General features: G+C 31.8%; 2 protein-coding genes across 2 annotated transcripts; one reads left to right on the top strand and one right to left on the bottom strand.

Annotated features, from left to right (window-relative positions):
• The first annotated feature begins 690 nt into the window (after positions 1-690).
• Positions 691-11,560, top strand: LOC145620733 (L-ascorbate oxidase-like). The gene is made up of 5 exons (XM_081675444.1): positions 691-990; positions 3,191-3,283; positions 5,531-5,743; positions 6,673-6,867; positions 10,537-11,560. Exons 1-5 carry the CDS (start codon positions 691-693, stop codon positions 11,497-11,499), a joined length of 1,764 nt encoding a protein of 587 aa, XP_081531570.1. The 3' UTR covers positions 11,500-11,560.
• A 4,874-nt stretch (positions 11,561-16,434) lies between these two features.
• LOC145619620 (uncharacterized) lies at positions 16,435-17,385 on the bottom strand. Its single transcript, XM_081674330.1, has one exon. The coding sequence runs from the start codon at positions 17,383-17,385 to the stop codon at positions 16,435-16,437; it is 951 nt and encodes a 316-aa protein (XP_081530456.1).
• Between the last annotated feature and the right edge of the window lie 3,246 nt (positions 17,386-20,631).

Raw genomic sequence — 20,631 nt, 5'->3', positions numbered from 1 at the left:
AAAGAATAGACAGTAAATAAATATTTATTACACCGATTTACTCGTAAATTATCGATCAATTCCCAACTTAATATCAAAAAAGAAAGTATATTAAATGCTTATATAGGGCTGCATATAAACACGTGTACGTGGTGAACCCTACTAACGGATTTCATCCAATAATTCGTTAATTGATGGTGAAAGCTAGGCTACATATAAGAAGCTAAAAATTGAAAGAATAGACTGTAAATAAATATTTATTACACCGATTTACTCGTAAATAATTGTCGATAAATTCCCAACTTAATACTAAAAAAGAAAATATATTAAATACTTATATACAACCCTTATGGCTGCATATAGCATTGCCTTAAAATCAAAATAAAAATAACCCGAGTATTATTACTCGTTACCCTCACCAACAGTTAATTATAAAAGATAAATGAAAACTAATGAAAATTAGCTAGCTTAATTAGTTAAAGTTCAAATTCTACTACAAAATTTACAACGATTACGTGATGAAAAAAAAATGTAAAATAATGAAGCTTAAGGGTGAGGACAACGGACAAATATATAAAGTCATAAAGTAGCACAACACACTAGCTCACCAGGCTATATATATAAGATCGACGTATGTGTAAACCTTAAACAAACATTTTTATTCACAAGTTGGTGTGTTTATTATTCCTTTGAACATCACCAACTACGATTATGAGTACGTTTCCTTGTTCCTTGGCCAACTCAAGGTCAAGGCTCGTACTATTCCTCACGCTATGGTGTATCATAATATCGTCGATGGTTGTAGGATCATCGGCGAGGGTACACCATTACAAATGGGACGTAGAGTACATGTTTTGGTCACCGGATTGCGAGGAGAGGGTGGTGATGGGGATCAACGGCCAGTTCCCTGGACCGACCATACGTGCTAAGGTCGGCGACATCATACATGTTGACCTTACCAACAAGCTTGGTACTGAAGGTGTTGTTATTCATTGGCATGGTATTAGACAGGTAAACCTACTATGCATTTTGCTTGAACTACTTTGTTGGTCTATCTTGGCTTTTTCATTCATTTTCTTTGTAGAAATAAGTCTAAAGTTTGACATATTCGACATATTGTATCTTTGTTCTTCTCGGCTTATTCAAATAAGTTTTTAAAATATAATGTAATATTAAAGCAAAAGTAAGTTAAGTTCAGTCAATATGATTTCGAATAGTAAAAAAAGTTTTTCAATAGTGTAGGTTAAAATCAGCAAAGTAAGTAAATTAAGTTTGCCGAGTATGAATGGATTATACATTACCTTAGTTTAATAAAAGTTTAATTAAATGGTCGAAGTTAAGGAGAAATAAAAAGTTTTTCTCTTCAAATTTATATAAATACCTTGATTTTGTTGTAATTTTACTAGCCGTTTTAAAAATACGCGATTAACTTGACCATTAAATCTATACATTTAAACAAAGTATATTTTATCGTAATTTATGTATTATAGAAGGCAAATCTGAGATTATATAATTTAATTTTTTTTTATGCCACATCATAAATAATGGTCAATCTTGCAATTGAGCAATCGGATCTCGACACAATTTGTTTGTTGAGATTTTGTCCATTCACATCTATAATTATGTTGCATTCTTTTATACTTCTTTTGTCAGATAATTGTCATTATAATAATATAGTTTGAAATGGGATTAGTACTTACATTATTAAAATATGGGTGGTGGATGGTGCTGCAAACTAGGGGGAGTGAACTCAGATCAATTTTGATTCCTATCCCATTATGCACAACTTGGTTTTGGTATGGAGAACGGCAATCTATAATATTTAATAATGAAAAGTTAATGTTTTTTTTTTTTTTTTTATATCGGTTTTCCGATTTTTTCTTTTACCCTCTCTGGGAGGAACAGGAGTGTCCTCTTTGATACCACCTGAATTTATCTGAAATGAACTTACGAAAATTGATTAAAACTTATCAAACATGATTACTGCAATAGAAAATATTGGGAGAGCATATTCATTGGACTTGATTTTTACGACTTGATTGAATCTATTACACAATAGGTGATATTGTTGGACCTGAATGAAAATTAGATGAACTTATCCGAATTCACTAAACTAGACACTTAGTTTTGCTAAGTAAAGAGAACAAGCTTTATTTAGAAAAGAAAATAACTATTTTGATGTCTACAAGTAATAACAAAATGACTATATTTATTAACTATTGAAGATTGTAAAGAAAAAATAAAACATTATATAGTCTTTTGCGCACTTAGCTAATATAGTTCATCAATTCATACCTCTACTAATTACATGATAGTGATGAAGTTGACATAAAATGAACGAATGTATTAGGGCCATATTAGTTGACCTATATCGTTACCTAGCCCTTTTTGAAATGCATGTATCAATATGCTCGTCAAAAATTTCATCATGGATTCTTTGTATACGTAAGCTTTTTGTTAACTATTTTTGTTATGAAATGAAAGTAACTATTTTTGTCCATGATTGTATGGAATAATCACTTTGATTCATGTAGTCGACTTTATTTATGGGATCAAAACCTTTGATTGATTGATTAATATTGCACAATTTTAGCACAATTTTATACTCGTATCAAATTATTGTTCTATTCTAATTCCTAAATAATGGTGTGAATAGTTTTCTTAAATTAAAGTGGGTTTACAATCTTTACATTTGATTATGATCATAATTTCAAAAGTAATCCTAAATTTGGTCCAAAATTAAAGCCGTGAATAAAGGATATTTATAATAAGGAGCTTAATTAAGTTTAGCTTTCCCACTATGTTTTGGATTTATACGTCCATACTCTATCTTTACAAAATTTCACCTATTATTTTAGACTTTTGCATACTTTAATTTTGATAATGACTTATTACCACACCTACTTGTATTAGCTTAGTATAAGTATACATGGAAATTAAAGTTAATGATTTTCAAAAAGAAAAATGAAAAAAAGTTTATTTAATGTTAAAAAACACATGTAGTATGGACAACATTTGGACATTAGCATGAACATCCCATATAAAAAATTATGGAGTTTGGAATCTTTGCATGTGCAATGCTTACTTAGCTTGTAACTTTAATTAATAATGTAATTAGTAACCAAAGCTAATGTTTAATTTTTTACAAATTTCAAAATTTTTGTTGATTAAAAATGTTAATTAATTAGGGTTTATTTATGTTTGATTTCAGCTAAATACACCGTGGGCAGATGGGACTGCATCAATTTCTCAATGTCCCATTAATCCTGGACAGACTTTTGCTTATAGATTCGTTGTTGACAAGGTAAAACATTTTACCATCTTACTCTCCTATACTATTTCTTCATTTCGATTAATCCTTTCTTTTGTCTGAAATAAGTAGTCATTAATTTTAGTCACCTCTCATTCATATAATTGAAATATCGTTATATAAACATGCACTTTAATTATACTAGTCGCGTCATTGCTATCCAACTAATCGTCTCTCAATAGCTAATATTGGATGAGAAAATAAACACAAATTACCATGTACTGTTTTTATTTTTATTTTATTTTTATTTTTTTTATGAGCACAAACACAAATCTTAGAGATGCACATAAACATTAAATACCTATTCTAAAATAATACTATTATATATAAAATTGAGGATTATTCGTGATAAATTGCTTGACAGTTATAAATCTTTTCTTTTCAGTCTTCTTCGACCTTAAGAATTTAGGTTGTTTTAATCTAATAATAGTGATAAAATATAAAATAGCAATATAGTTTATAAAAGAAAGTAACCTATTTTCATTCTACTAATGTTAAAGGTGGTCATACCTACTATCTATGATTACGCGGTTGAGCAATGAGCATATTATAGAGCATTCCATTTACCTTCGAAGGCAACCAACCTAGTCTATTTGACTTGTATCTCAAGATTGCAATTAATTAGAATCAGAATTTAGTAAAGTATAAATTGACAATTAACAATTGTTATTGGTGATCTACGTACGTGTAAAGACAAAATTCCATGCATGTGAAGACTTTATAATAGTATAAATTGTTGTTAATCTAATTATAGTATTTTTTTTTACTTAGATCTAATTATATTTGTGATATAATTTTATGCATGATCAATAGTCATGCCATCTATCATTATTTGTTATTATTATTACTGATTTATAAAGTCCTAGGAAAATAGCTAGGAAAACAGATTATTATTACATGATCACATAGTCACGCCCATCTATCATTGCTTATTGTGTCTTGTGTGTAAAGTTCATAGGAACCTCTGATTTATCTTTACCAACAAACTGACAATAGATCAAAAGATGATTACCTTTTTAATAAACCTAATACACAAACAAACCCTAAATATAAACAAACTACTAAACTAACAAAAACTAGCGACTCCACTATAGGGAGATACTCTACCTGCACCATAGAGAGACAGACGAATATCTACACTACTAGTGTAGATTTATTGAAACCTAAATTACAAAACTAAAGAAAATTAAAGAAAAAGGGTCGAAAATGGTTTAATTTTCAAAATAATTAGACTTTTTCCGGCCGAAACAGCCAAGTTTATACAGAAATCCCATAAGAGGGGAGGAGAGGAGAGGAAAGGCGAGAAACACTTGTAGTAGTACATCTCCACTATAAGTCTATAATAAATATGATTTCCATTTATTTCATCTCAAAACTTCAATAATTTGACTTTAACATTGCTCATTGCACAACATATCAATCAACTAATAAGATGAATAGTTTTTTTCGAGTAAGTTGTAGTATTGAACGGTTAAGATTTATTTATCGTCATTTTATCATGCAAATATGTGACTTTCATGTTTGAATTTAGTATAATCCTTATTTGGAAAAAAAAAAAAAAAAAAAAAAAAGACGACGTAGCCCCAAATTCATCGGGCCATAGCCATGTAGTTTGGTCACAAAGTTAGGAAACAAGCTAGTAATAGATAAGGTGTAGAAATCTCATTTTTGCGCATTCTAGTGAAAGTGCACTATAATAATTAAGTTTGACTTTGTCTAGTGAAAAGGTTTTCCCCTCATCAACTTGATAAGTCCCATAATACTAAGATACAAAGTAAATATTTCAAATAAAAAAATAAAAAAAAAAATAAAAAAAAAATAAAAAAATGATAATAAGTACTCCACAACCTAATACTTGTAAAGTTTGCATTTTTTTAAAAAATAATAAAAAATAAAATAAAATTTTTCTTTGATGAATAACAAGTCATATGTAATAGTATTGTATTTAAAAGAGATTCAATCATAAATACTACCTTCATTTCATATTATTTGCAACGATTTGACATAAAGTAGAGAGAAAAAATGTCTAATCGTTGCAAATAATATGTAACGGAGGTAAAAAAAAAAAAACAAATTAACACCTTATATATTTCACCAATGTAACAGATCGAACTAGGTTACATTTATATGAATCTTAGCCTCCATCTATAATTGTGTGTATAAGGCGGGACTTCTATACGTACTATACGAGTGTATATATATCATCCACTCATCACAATTTACAAATTAAATGTGGTGTAGGTGGGAACCTATTTTTACCATGGACACTATGGCATGCAAAGATCAGCAGGATTATATGGATCATTAATAGTAGAATTACCAAAAGGACAAAATGAGCCATTTCATTACGATGGGGAGTTCAACTTATTACTAAGTGATTGGTGGCACCAAAGCATTCATGAGCAAGAAGTTGGCTTGAATTCCAATCCAATGCGTTGGATTGGCGAACCACAGGTATTTTTTTAAACGTCTGTTTCAATTTATTTGCAACGATGTGATATTTATTATCATGTAGATGAAATTTATTTATGAGTGGTAAATAGAGAGAAAATAAAATAAAATTGATAGAGAGAGATAGAAAGAAATTAAAAGTAAACAAAGAAAAGAAAATATTTTTTGCAAATAATATGTGATAATTATTTATGATATATGTTGCAAATAAATTGAAACGATGTAACATTTTATTTTTTATTTTTTTTTATTTTATTTTTTTTTTTTTTTTTGCATAAAGCATTACAATGTGCAAATAATTAAAGTTATACCCAAGGTTTGGATTTAAAGTTTAAGTGCTACCCCTAGTATTTTTTAATAATCTAAAATAATTAATTTTGCAGTCATGATTACTTTTCTTTTAGCTATATAATTGATTTTAAAGATATAAGACTATGGTGTCTAATTAAAATTGCCATGGATAATATAATTATAGCATATTAAACCTTTATTTAGCTATCTTTTATGCAAAGCAAAAGTACTTAAAGGTCCTCTTTGTATAATTTAATCAATTGTTAATTTGTTATTGTTCTTAAAGCAAGATTACACGTGCATTAAAGATTAAACAAAGGTCAAAATTGTTCTCCATCCCATTATTAGAGATTTATCTCGATCTAATAAAGTAGACATCACTTGTTTTACCTTTATTGATCAATTGAAATTGACCCCTTCATGTGTTTAGTGACTTTGAACACTTTTTGTCCGAGTAATTATAATTTATTAGGTTTCTTTACAACTCAATTTGTGTCCGAATATTTTTTTAACTTTAACTTTGTTTGTGAGACAATCACCATCATACAGGATTAACATTTAAAGACGAAAAGATTACGCACATAATACAATTTTTTAATAATCTGATTGTTTTGTCGGTTTGTTCTAATAATGTATGTTAGACTCTACTAATCAATGGAAGAGGGCAATACAATTGCTCCCTAAAGCCAAACTTCGGAAACTCATCATCAACACAATGCAAATTAAATGGAACTGAGCAATGCGCACCACAATTGCTTTCGGTGCTTCCAAACAAGACTTATAGAGTTAGACTCGCAAGTACAACCGCTCTTGCTTCCCTCAACATAGCCATTGGGGTAAGCTACAATCATTTATACTTTTTCACCGCAATAGATTTATTTATGTATACATGCCTTCAATTTGTTATTATTACGTTAGAGAGGATTAATATTTAAGATTGCGAAAAAATAACAAATGTATAGAGATTGCGAAAAAAATAACAAATCTAAAGAGGTTTTTATTTCGAAAAAAATTATATTGACAGCGTAATCACCTAACCTTTACATGTACATATATTATTTTACTTTGCTCCTTGACCACTTAAGCCACTAATTATTGAAATGGTTTTTGTCATACAATTTGCTTAGCTTACGTATAATTTTATTAGAACTTCATGCATGCTCCAACTTTGTGACTTGCGCATAAATTATCACGTTGTAAATACTACCTCCGGTTCGATTTACTCGCAACAAATTCCATTTTGGGTGGTTCAAATTACTCGCAACAAACTTATTTCTTTCCTTTTTTAGTATGTTTTTGGATGGTAATTGACCAATATACCCTTACTTTTTTTTAAACAACCTTATTAAATTACAAATCTGATTTTATTATATTAAACCCAAGCTTAATTAATTAAACTCTCATCCCCTTTAATTTTCTCTCTCCTCCTCCAACCCAATTTTCATGGTGGCTTCGTGGTGTTAAGAGCGGCGGGGTTGAAGATCGGCGTCATGGAATTGGTTTCGTGGGTTGCAGATCGGCGGCGGCGTGGGTATGATTTCGTGGGTTTGATTCGAAGGTCGGGTTTCATGGTTTTAGATCGGCGGCGAGTTACGGGTTTCGTGGGTTGGTTTCGTGGGTTTGCTGGGTTGGTGGTGCTAGGTTCGTGGGTTTCTGGATGTGGCGTTGTTGTGGTGGGTTTCATGGTTGCAGATTAGATCGGCGGCCGTGGTGCTTGGTTGGTTTCGTGGGTTTGCTGGGTTGGTGGTGCTAGGTTCGTGGGTTTCTGGGTGCGGGTTTCGTGGTTTCTGGGTGCGGGTTTCGTGGTGTCAGTAGTGGTGGTGTTCGTGGTTTCTGGGTGCGGGTTTCTGGATCGGCAGTGCTGGGTGCTTGGGGTGGTGGTGGTGGGTCGGCGGGTCGCTGGGTTCGTGGGGTGGCTAGGTTCGTGGGGTCCTGGGGTTCGTGGGTGCTGGGTACTGCCTGGGTTCGTGGGTTGCTGGTGGTGGGTTGGTGAGGTGGTGGGTTGCTGGTGGTGGGTTGCGTGAGGTGGTGGTGGTGCGTCGACGGTGCTGGGTTTTGTACTGGGTGGTTTGGGTGATGCTTGGTGGTGGTGGGCTATTTAATTCAATTAAAGTTAAATTGGTTTTTTTTTTTGGGTTGGATTAATAGTTAAGCATATACCCTTATTATTCTATAATCATGTTTTCAATCTTTTACCTTGGTTTCCGCAAACTTGTACTTTGTTTCGAGTAAATCGAACCGGAGGTAGTATTTTGAATGCAAGATGGTTAATTGATGCCTGATGATTAGGTGGGTCATTTAAAACCGACAATCTTAATTGATTAGCAATAATAACGGGAGGAAATAGGACATTTGGAGTTGATCTTCATAATCATTAAATTGTATATTAGCCGTAACCTAATAAAAGGGCATGTAACATACTATTATAGGTCTACAGTAATACTTCCTCTGTTCTTTTTTACTTGACCTGTTTCTTTTATCACGCTTGCCAATGCAAAACTTTAACGATCAATAACTTTAATTATACATAATTAAAAAGTACAAAAGTTATATATTATGATAGTACTTATTGAGATGAATTCAAAAAGATCTTTCATACATATGTTTTTCCTTACATGTTATTCACAAAAGACAGTCAAAGAAGGGGCGATAAATAGTGTAAAAGTCAAAGAGGGTCAAGTAAAAAAGAACGGAGGAAGTAAATAATTAGGACAAAGAGTAAAGACCAAGTGAGTCAAATTGATTAATTTAGTCATTGGGACAATAAGTACTCCCTCCATTAAATTAAATGATAGAAATAAGAATCTAATAAAAGAACGGAGGGAGTACTATGTTTACTATAATCTTGATTAAATATGAAACATTATTATTTCCATATATACATTATTGATAAATTTTTTGATCACGAAATAATTAAATTATTTTGAAAAATAACATTGGTGTTATGTTTAAATGTTTTTAAATTCCAACAACTCTTGTCTATTTTTTGTCCTTTTCTGTATATGTGCAACAGTTTAATTTCTACATTTGTATGAGTAGTTCACTATATATAGTTTTTTCCTCTATAAAGTAACCTCACTTGCACTAATTATTCATGCTTATGAGCTTATCTCTTTCACTATCAAATTTGTTGTCACAAATAATGTTTGCTCACATATTTTAGGATACATCACGAATTATGAGAAATTAGGGCAAAAGTAGTAAATTTTAACTTCCAAAAAAAATGTGACACTACTTGATTTTGGACAGACGTGAATGATAAGATGAGTGAAAAAGTCCCATGAAAACAATCGAATATTCAAGAACATAATCATTAAAAAAATATTCCTACTCGTATGTAAATTAATGGGAAAAGGTAGTCAGACACTCAGACATAAACGTGACATAATTGGATTGCTATCACATTATTCACTTATTCACATGCATTAAAGTATTTATCAAACTGTTTTGGTCGCTATTTTACATGATTTGGCGCATGGACGGCTTGAATCTAAGTTGTACACATTGCTGTCGTCTGCTAAAACATATCCATATGGTTCATACTTTCTTCGTTGTACTTTACGGAGTATTTGACCGGTTTCTTTTATCATATTTATCAATATAGTTAACATTAATACGATCATTAAAATTGATTTATGTAAGAATGAACGAATCCACAAACCTTCTTCCAATAGAGATCATGGATAAGTAATTGATTATAGATTGATTGCAACTTATCTAGCGATTGTTGGAGACTTAGCTTGGAAATGTTAATTTTAACATAACGTTTTGAATTCAAGTCTGACTCGTGTAAGGCTAAATTGTTGAACTTAAGTTTTATTTCTGGTTTTCTATTTTTTATTATTATTTTTTTTAGGAAATTTTGACAATTACCACCTTCTGTTATATCCTTTTTAGCAATTACCACCTTCTATTTTTTTTTTTTTTTGAAAATTACCACCTTCTATTTTAAAAACATTAAAAGTTACCACCTTATTGCCCTCCAATTACCACGTGACGTCATTTTGGGTCAATTCTTTCCCTTCCCTCCCTATTTCCCTCACATTTCTCATTCCTATTTGGATTCTCATCTCCCCTTTCACTTTTTTCCCCCAAACCACCAATAATTGTTCGTCAATTTTGATTTGGAGGAGTGAATTGAAGTGTTTTTGATTGTTTTGGGGAAAAAAAGTGAAAGGAGGGATGAGAATCGAGTTAGAAATGAGAAATGTGAGGGAAATAGGAAGGAAAGGGAAAGAATGAGCCCAAAATGACGTCATGTGGTAGTTGGGAGGCAAGAAGGTGGTAACTTTTGATATTTTTGAAAACAGAAGGTGGTAATTTTTAAAAAAAAAAAATAGAAGGTGGTAATTGCTAAAATGGACATAACAAAAGGTGGTAATTGTCAAAATTTCCTTTTTTTTAATGTATAAACTACACCCACATTTAAAGAAGACTACATTGTTGGCCTAACATATTAAATTTGACCACTTAATTGATATTGTTATGTTGTGTTTAATTTTCAGAACCATAAGATGATAGTAGTGGAAGCAGATGGAAACTACGTACAACCATTTGAAGTAGAAGACTTAGACATTTACTCAGGAGAAAGCTACTCAGTACTCATAAACACAAATCAAAACCCAAATCAAAATTATTGGATTTCAATTGGTGTTCGAGGACGTCAACCTAAGACACCACCAGCATTAACATTACTTCATTACAAGGGCGTTTCAGCTAAAAAACTCCCTACAGGTTCGCCTCCAGTAACACCTGTATGGAATGACTATAACCACAGTAAGTCATTTACCAAACAGATTTTCTCCCTTATGGGATCCCCTACACCACCTGGTAAATTTGACCGTCGACTCGTTTTCCTCAACACTCAGAACAAAATTAATGGACATATTAAATGGTCCATTAATAATGTCTCCTTTGTTTTCCCACCGACCCCATTTTTAGGGTCGGTGAAATTTGGGTTAAAACACGCGTTCGACCAAACGAGTCCGCCCAAGGATTACCCTAGGGATTATGATATCAAGAATGCACCACCAAACCCTAATACAACTACTGGAAGTGGGGTCTACAAAATTGAGTACAACACAACGGTCGATATTATTTTACAAAATGCTAATGCATTAAATGCTAACACAAGTGAAATTCACCCTTGGCATTTGCATGGGCATGATTTTTGGGTGTTAGGTTACGGTGAAGGGAAATTTACTAAGGAGGATGAGGCTAAGTTTAACTTGAAGAACCCGCCATTGCGAAACACGGCCGTGATATTCCCCTACGGATGGACCGCGTTACGTTTCGTGGCGGATAATCCCGGGGCGTGGGCGTTTCATTGTCATATTGAGCCTCATTTGCATATGGGTATGGGAGTGGTGTTGTCTTTGGCAGTTGATAGAGTTAAGGGTATTCCTAGTGATGCACTTGCTTGTGGACTTACTGCTAAGATGTTCTTGAAGAAGAAATATCTTCCTTGATTAATTGGTGATTAATTAATTTTATTATGAGATAATAATAATAATTCTTGAATGAAGTTTGAAGAGGCTAGGGTATAAATTTGGGATCATCATTTTTGATTGTCAAGAAGCAAAGGCGGCTAAAGTAATGTGAGCTTTTACTTTTGGGGTTGGACTACTATTATTTTGTATTAATTTACATATTTATTATCTTTAATGTGTGGATGTAATCCCTATAATTTGTTCAAGTAAGGTTTCTTATGAGTTTATGATTATATAAAAAGTTATATTACTATTATGTTCAACTAATATTAATTAACTTTGTTTTTAGTTCAAATGATGGATGGTAAGGAGATTAGGGATTTAGGGTCAAGAATTTCAACTCACCAAAAAAAAAAAAAATAAATAAATAAAAATAAATAAGTAAAGAGAAAATCTAAACAAAAGAAATTGAATGATAAGATAACATCTTTAACATTGTCAATTGTCATCATCATCCTCTAGTAGAATAAAGTTCAATTGTTGCATTAATATTGTTAATAATTTTTTTTGTACTTAACAAATTATTTTTGTGTTTTGAAAATTAGATCGATGGCAACACATGTTACTACCGTACCTCTAGCATTGTAATATTTGATTATTTCTCTATGATGATATTATGTTTCCTTTGATTCTCTTGATCCTTGTAGACTGTGTTTATTGACCTTTTGAATAATGTCGTTAGCAAATTCAAGGAATACTAATGATCAAAAGAAATATACTAAATTTAATAGTTTATACAAATTACCTTTGGAAAATGTACCTTTTCTCACCTTGGTATTAAGGTAGAACCAGAGTGTTGTAACAAACCTTTGTGCTAAAGCATAGTCTATCCAAACAACATATGTAGTATTTAAGTATCCCACGTTGATAAAATATGAGATAGTTTAACACTTTATAGGTTAAGATCCGGGATTCTCCTATTTCTCTTATTGTCATATGCGATTTTGAGATAGAAACTCATTGGATTTGTGAAGTGGACTCTCTCTTGACAACGGGTGCGGCCTAGGATTCTTATTATTCTGAATATTGTTCAGTAATTTCAGTTCAACAAAAAATAGGTGAAGAAGACAGGGTCTACAACAAGACCAACGCTTGACGCTCGTTATTCAAGGCTTGAATATACTGATCATTGCTGGGGTGCTGGGTCCAAATAATTAGGTGTTTTTTTTATAGCTATTTAAGACTCGGATTGATTGCTATTAGTCCATGCAAGAATCAACTCTAATAGTGTTTAGGATTGGGCCAGTTAAGATCAATTATCTAGAATTAGAGGCTTTTAGGTTTTAAAGGTTAATGGGCTAGGATAACTAGGGAATTCAAGAAGGTATTAGGATATTTTGCGACTCGAGCAAAATTAGGCGATAATATACATTTGTACCATGAGGTTTAAAATTGTGGCAACACGATTAGATGTCTGAAGTATATAAGTTGTTCTAAAACCTATTACATATATGTTCCAAACCTTGGTTATAATGCTTAAAAAACTAGTTTTTAGGCACGAGCGATGCATTGATTGCTAATTCAAATCTTTATTCATATTTGATTTTGATATGACATATATTATGAAAATAGATTAGTTGCTAACACTTTAGTTTTTTAACTTAAGGTTGTGAGTTCAAATATTGTACAATCCAGACTCAATTAAATAATCCATATATTTACACACATGAAATAAAACACTTAATTAAATGAGGAGACCGCCACATGACACCTAAACTTAGCTTGTTTAGGAACGTCTTTATAATATATGTAAAATATAATAACTAGTGTGTGGCTCGGGCATTGCACCGGATTACCGCCTTGATTAAATTGTTTCTTTATGAAATTTATTTTCATTCTGTGTTTATAATAATTGTGGTATTATCAATCAATAAAGCATAGATTATTTGAGTGTTTATTGTTTGGGAAATAATGATGATTTTATTTCTCTTAATTTTTTTTTTCAAACTGTATATCTAGTATTTCCTTTTTAATAGGTGCATGTCATTAATCGTTATGTTTATTTGTATAGGTGACATGAACTAATCTATTCTATTAACTATTACTAAAACAGAAGTTGCTGACATCACTATTGTCCACGTGTCGCTTTCTCAATGAAAATTTTCCCGCTTAAATGCAATGATGATGTCATTTCTCTTTCTCTCTCTCTCTTTTTTTTTTGGGTAGAGTTGTCATATTTAACATTTTTGAAATTTAAATATTGGAAGCTTCTACATTACAGCTAAAAACATATCAATTTATCTTAAGAAATTAAAACAATTTTAAATAACACATCAATAAATAACCTCCTACATTGAACTATAAATTAGACTACGTTGAACAAATATTATATCATAATTTTGATGAAAATAAAAAATTTTAAAATTACAAAATATACGTAATTCTTATACATGTAATGTATAATAGGGATTTATTTTAAAATGTACAAATTAAAATATGTTTTATATAAATCGTGCACCGCACGGGTTCTAACATGTATTGACTAAGATGGTGAGGAGAGAGAGAGAGAGAGAGAGAGAGAGAGAGAGATATTTACCTCTATAACAAAGACAACTAACACGAAAAAAAAAATATAATTCAATACTAAATACAAGTATATATTTCAACTTATTTAGGTTGAATTCAATAGGTTTAGATTGAATTTTCAGTCAATTATCTCTTCGATCCCTTAAATCATTATTTAAAACTATTATTCTCTCTTTATAATTAGATCCAAAGGTCCAAGATGATCAAATTCAATATATATATAGTTTCTTTTTATTAAAAAATATTTTCTTCACAACTAGGTTCTTCCTTCATATATACCATCCAACTAAACCAAGCTACTACAATCCACTTAAAAATACAAACTTTTGATTAACACCTATTTTTATTGAGCTGAACTTATTTATGGTGAACTTAATTTAGCTTATTTTATCTTCCTAAATATTATTTGAATAAAGTGAAGAGAACAAGAACTAAAAGAAGAGAAATTTTTCAAAATATTCATTGCTAACCCAATTAATCTAAGGTGTGGGATGAATCAAGATCTATGATCCAAAATACGTAGTAGATAATTGTTAAAATCAAGCTTATCTTATATAAAAGCTCCCCTAATATCTTTGCCAGGACTTTCCTACTTTTGCACTCCAAAATTTCCTTAAACTAATTAAATATAAAGTAATGCATCTAATTTGAAACTTAGAACATGATAGATTTAAAAAAACGAAAAAATATTAATTCAATTAAATTGTCTAAAGTTATATGTCAGTTAAAGTGTAACACTTTAAAAAAGGGGCAGTCGGTCTTGTATGGACTCAGTCTACGATAAATTATTATAGACCCAATATTTGACACTCTCAAATAATATAATCACATTTTGGATGATATAATAATCACTTTTTTAGACGATGTAATTATCTTGTTGTGAGTCATATTTTGAATGATATATATAAACGTATTTTAATTAATTTAGTCAGATGATATAGTCATCTATTGGATAATATAATTATTGTTTGATACTTTTTTAATGATAAATTTACTTTTTGAATGATACATTTACATAATCAATTTCTAGATGATATAATTACTTTTCAAAATAATTTAATCAAATTTTAGTATGATAAAATCATATTTCGTATGATATATTAATTAAGGTCCTGTTTACTTCAGCTTAATTTCAGTTCAGTTCAATTCAGTTCAGCTGTTAATTTACTTCTCTCATAAAATATTCAATTTAGCGCTATTTAGATCAGTCAATTCAGCTCCAATCAGTTCAGTTTAGTTCCAATCAATTCAATACATTTCAGTATAATAATCGTGAATAGACCCTGAATGGTTGGGTAGGTGCACAATAAGTCAGGTTTATTTTAGACTTTACCAAAATTGGGAGCACACTCGAATACTCGATTATATTGGAAGTTAGTGAAATTTATGAGAATCTCATTATGACAGTAAAAAAAAAAAAAAGAAAAATGTTTCTTTTTGTTATTCTAGCATTGGGCCATGGTGTCATAGGTAAATTCTTAAATGAACCTGGTTCACACTAATTTAGTGTGGACCACTAATATAAGAGAAGGTATATATGGTTGTTTTATTAATAAAAAAAGAAAGGTCACTATAATAAAAATAAGGTCACTATATTGAAATAGAAGTCATTTTGGTAATATATAGGCTATAAGAGGTTAATTGTTTTAATGAATTAATTTATATACTGGTCAATATGAATAATGTAGGTCACTATGTTAAAATTAGGGTCATAACGTCGTATTCAAGTGCACAATAATATTAAACGTTATACAAATTTTAATAAAGGTTACTATGTTAAAAATAAGGGTCACTATATATGTTCAGTATAATGTCAGTTACGTGTGTATAAATCTCGAGTCCACAATAATATTATTGTGGACTAGGTCCGTCCACGCAAGTCTTTTTGGTGTCATATCCCTTCTTTAAAACGTGTAACGGATAATTTTGCCAGCTCAAATATTATGATTTCCTTGCCTAATCTTATTCATTAGATTGACCAGTCAACTAGTGCAATGAATATACATATTTCATCCGTTTTTTTTTATTATTACATCATGAAGGATTTCACGCTTGTAATCCATTACTTAAGCTATTAGTATCTTTAATTATACTTTTGTAAAAATTAAAAATTTGATATTTGAAAAGAAGATTTCGAGACGAATCTAACTAGATCCCACATGACTATATTTTTACTAATGAATAAATCAGAATTGATGGTCAAAGAAGATTAAGTAAATAGTGTAAAAGTTCTAATGGTGTAATAAAACAAAAACGGAGGAAGTAATACACTTATGAAACTATCATTTCTTATCTTATTTTTGATAAGATAATTTAATTTATTTACAATTGAGGTAAGATTTGGTAGGTTTTTTTTTTTTTTTTTGACATCAGCATAACTAAAACAAATTAGAAACTAAAATTAAAGCTAATTAGACTAGTTCGACTGTTGTTGGCTAGGATATGCGCCCGTTGTACCTTGTCTCGGTCCACCTTTAGGATATTGCAACACTGAAAACTCAACCCTAATTGTTTTATATCCCGTATGGTCCAGAAAACGTTTAGGTTGTCAACTTCCTTCTTTCGTAAGAGATTAATCATATTCATTGAGTCCGAGTAAAGAAGAACCTTGGAGAATCCCATAGTTGTACACCATTTTAGAGCTTCAAGACACGCTTGTGCCTCCGAATGCAAGGTTGAGGTTGCTAATCCGAAACTTGCTCCCGCATCCAAGAAGTCCCCTTCATTAAGTTTCATTGCCCATCCAAAACCACTTCTTCCACTATTCTTTTCAAAAGATCCATCAATCTGTAGAATACAATCCGGTTGGCCCTTACTTGGACAAAAAATATAATCTTCCCATCCAATATGTACCTGGAAAAATCCTGGAGGTTCATGCATATCCATGTCTGGAATGTGCAGCGTACCTAAAGTTGGCAGACTTGGTTTGATGAAATCTTCCAAATATTGTAAAGCCTGTTCAATGTTCCTTTTCAAAGTGGTGTAACCATCACTATCCCCTTTGAAAATACGTTGGTTCCTACTTGCCCATATTCCCCATAAAGTTGCAATAAATGTAGATATTGCGGAGCTATGGATGCCATCCCGACTATAGAGAAGCAGGATATAAGTTTGAATCCATTCCCGTAGTGTACCGGAAAAGGATTCATTAGTTGTATAGCCATCTGTTACGTGAAAGTTATTCCACGCAAATTTAGCCAAATTACAGAATCTAAAGATGTGTTGTGTGTTCTCAATATCCAACCCACAAAAATCGCAAAGAGTTGTCATTTGCATACCACGTTGTGCAAGTTTTTCTTTTGTAGGGATGGCGTCATAAGAAAGTTTCCATAAGAACATGCTCCATTTGGGCGGAATGCGTAGTCTCCAGATGATTTTGAAGAAATTAGCATTTTCTTTAATATTATCCTGTTCTAGAGAATTAACCTTTTGTGATAGGAAAGCATACCCACTTTTCACCGAAAACTTTAATTTCCTGACGAATGATGTGGCCAGTATATGAAATCGTCCGCTCTTTCTTTTGGATGTTCCATTCCTAGAATTTGTTGTGCACTGTTACACTCAAATTTATTCCTTACAAGAGGGGCGTTCCACGACGAAGAAGATTGGTTAATAAAATGCTTAACCTTCCATCTCAAACTATCACGGAGAGTTTGATTTGTCTTGACAACCGGTGTCGTTTCGTTTACCCAATTACTGCTACAAGCCAGAATGTTACTACCATTCCCAATCTTCCAAGCAAAGGTCGGTATAAGACGGGAAGCAACTTGTTGAAAACCCCTGCGAGCATAAGAGATTGTGAGGAGCACTTGATTTCTGGGAATACCATGACAAAGAGCACATTTTACCTTTGCGTCAAAGATCTTAGCAGCTAAAAGTTGTGGATTTTTGTGCATCCTTAGGACATTCTTGAATAAGAGGGTATCATTGACCAAATTAGTAGCTCTAATTCCTAGTCCACCCATTCCCTTTGGTAATTGAATGATTTGTCGCTTTGTCCGGTAAATACCTTTTTCCCCGCTCGTTGCCCACCAAAACCTTACTATGATTGAATCTAGCTTGTTTGCTATTGCTAGAGGCAATTTTAGAGATTTCATCACATGGGAAGTAATTCCCATTAAGACCGAATCAATCAGAACCAATTTTGCAGACTGAGAAAGCCTACAAGTTGACCATGTCAAGATTTTTTTTTAACCTTCTCTACCGAGAAATTGAAAAGGTCCGACTTTTTCCCCACAATGTCAATCGGGTTACCTAAATGTGTTCCCATAACCTAGACACTAGGAATTCTAAAAATGTTTTTGTATTCCGTAACAAGGTTTTGCGGGACAGAGGGATTGAACTTGATGTATGATTTTTGAAAATTTATTTTTTGTCCCGAAACCGTCCCAAATCTTGTTAAATTGTCACGAATGTGTGCACAAGATGAGTGATCAATTTTAAAGAAAAACATGGCATCATCCGCAAAGAACAGATGTGAAATTTTAAAATTTTTAGTGGCATTAAAATTTTTCTATTTTCAACACACATTTTTTATCATGGTATATATATATATATGTGTATACACACACATATATATATATCATGGCATAATTATTTACAAGTTAATAAAACGGGAAATGTTATATATAACCCTTAGAACGGGAAATGTTATATATAACTCTCAGAGCTACATATAAGCATTAAATACACTTTTGAAAATTGTATAAAATTAGAAATTCATGACAAAACACGCGTAAATCAGTGTATTTAGTGTTTATATTTTTATGATTTCCTAAATTTATACGATTTTTTAGTGTATATCTAATGTTTATATGTAGTCCTAAGGGCTAAATATAGCATTTTCCCGATATTTGATATTTTAATAACATATCCCAAATCCAATTGAATAACAACATCTTATATGATATGATTTGAGAATTGAATTCCTACAATTTTATTATTAAATGCATCATTTGTTTACACGGAGTTTTCATAGAGTTTATTTGTTTCAAAATAATATTGTGCACGCGGGTAAGTGGATATTTAATACTCCTCCATCCTTTAATTTTTGAGTTATTAGTTTTTAGCTGGAGAAATTGATGTAGGGAAAAGAAGTGGGGGTTATTTTTTTTTTTTTTTTTTTTTTATTTTGACAAAGGGTATAAACAGATTACAAACTAATTACTAAAGCAAATAAAATCAACCGCCGCTTCCCCCACAATTTGATGAGCTCGATGAACACGCTGACGATCCGCCTTGTGTGTACAACAGTATTGAAAGGTTGAGCCAACTTGTTGAATCTTGCGGATGAGCCAAAGGTAAGCCACGTTACCTTGCCCATCCCCCCGAAGAAGGGTAACAAGATTATATGAATCAGTAAAAATCGTGATAGAATGAAACCGTCGATAGAAAGCCCATTGTAGCCCATACAAGCAAGCCAAAGCCTCCGCATGTAAAGGTGAAGTACAAACCCCAAAGTTACTTCCTCCAGTGATTTGATCATCCACCGGGTCATCATTATCGAAGTGATAGGCCGTCGTTGAGCCTACCTAAGAATAAGTCCTATCTTGGTCTCACTAGCTAATAGCAAGGGTAAGAAAGGGTCGAACCCAAGAGAGGTGTTGAATCAACCACCGAAATACTACCGCATAAATAAGCTAAGTGAAGTCAAAGTTGGTTTGGTTTGGTGTAACAAGTACTAGTTCCAGTTAACTAAAGCTAGGGGAAATTAACAATAATTAGAGGATTCTAGGGCTCGGGTTATACCATTCAACTTCATCACAAATCACGATTAGCATGCATAAACAAGATAAATAAGGGGTATAATAGGGGAAATCATCTAAAGCACCCAACTACTCTCTCAAGCTAGAGGGATTACTTGAATCATGAATACAACCTACTCTCGTGGTTACAAAGCATAAAACAAGTGTTAAAGCATAATCACGATGACATAAACATTCCCTTGACTAGAAATTCCTATTCTCATGGAATTTCAAGTCAATCAAGCATAAGGGAGCTAACTCAAGTTCATCTCTCGATCCTTCATTGAGAAAGCTTGGATAATAATTCTAGCAATGGCCATATACAAGAACTAAGCAATTAAACCACTTAAGCTCAACTAATTAACACCCAACAAGTACCAAATTAGCACATGCAACAAGTAATTAGTGACTACATTGAGGGTTTTACCCAAACCCTAGAAAATTAGACTACTCACAATCCATGGAGATTAAAGCAATTAAGGATTTCAAAGAACTCATGAGCATAATCAAACTAAGAATTAAGCTAATTAACAATCTAAACATACAAGAATCAAGCAAATAATTAACAACAAGCAAGAAGAAATAGGGGAAAAGAGTAAGAAAAATATTACTAGAAGCTTGAACTTGAATAACAATGGAGGAGCTTGTCTTCTACAATGATTGAGATTGAAAATTCCAAGCTAATAATTTAAATCTAACTAATGATTTGAGAGTATTTGTGTTTCTACAATTACAAACTAAGAGGAAGCACTAAAAACTTGGATGTCGTACAATTGAGCCCAAGGGGTATTTATCAAATAAAAAGGACGGAGAAAACAAGAGTCGGGAATTTCTGCAGGTG

The sequence above is a fragment of the Chenopodium album genome, chromosome 27, assembly GCF_948465745.1.
Source record: "Chenopodium album chromosome 27, dcCheAlbu1.1, whole genome shotgun sequence".
Taxonomy (NCBI): Eukaryota; Viridiplantae; Streptophyta; class Magnoliopsida; order Caryophyllales; family Amaranthaceae; genus Chenopodium; species Chenopodium album.
The sequence above is the reverse complement of the archived record's forward strand: the minus strand, read 5'-3'. Positions and strand labels throughout refer to the sequence as shown.

Bases quoted from the DNA above. Each gene is read 5' to 3' on its own strand.
- LOC145620733 (XM_081675444.1), top strand. From the start codon at position 691: ATGAGTACGTTTCCTTGTTCCTTGGCCAACTCAAGGTCAAGGCTCGTA. The intron at 991-3,190 runs GTAAACCTACTA...GTTTGATTTCAG, and splicing joins ATTGGCATGGTATTAGACAG to CTAAATACACCGTGGGCAGA. The intron at 6,868-10,536 runs GTAAGCTACAAT...TTTAATTTTCAG, and splicing joins CCCTCAACATAGCCATTGGG to AACCATAAGATGATAGTAGT.
- LOC145619620 (XM_081674330.1), bottom strand. From the start codon at position 17,385: ATGTTCTTATGGAAACTTTCTTATGACGCCATCCCTACAAAAGAAAAA.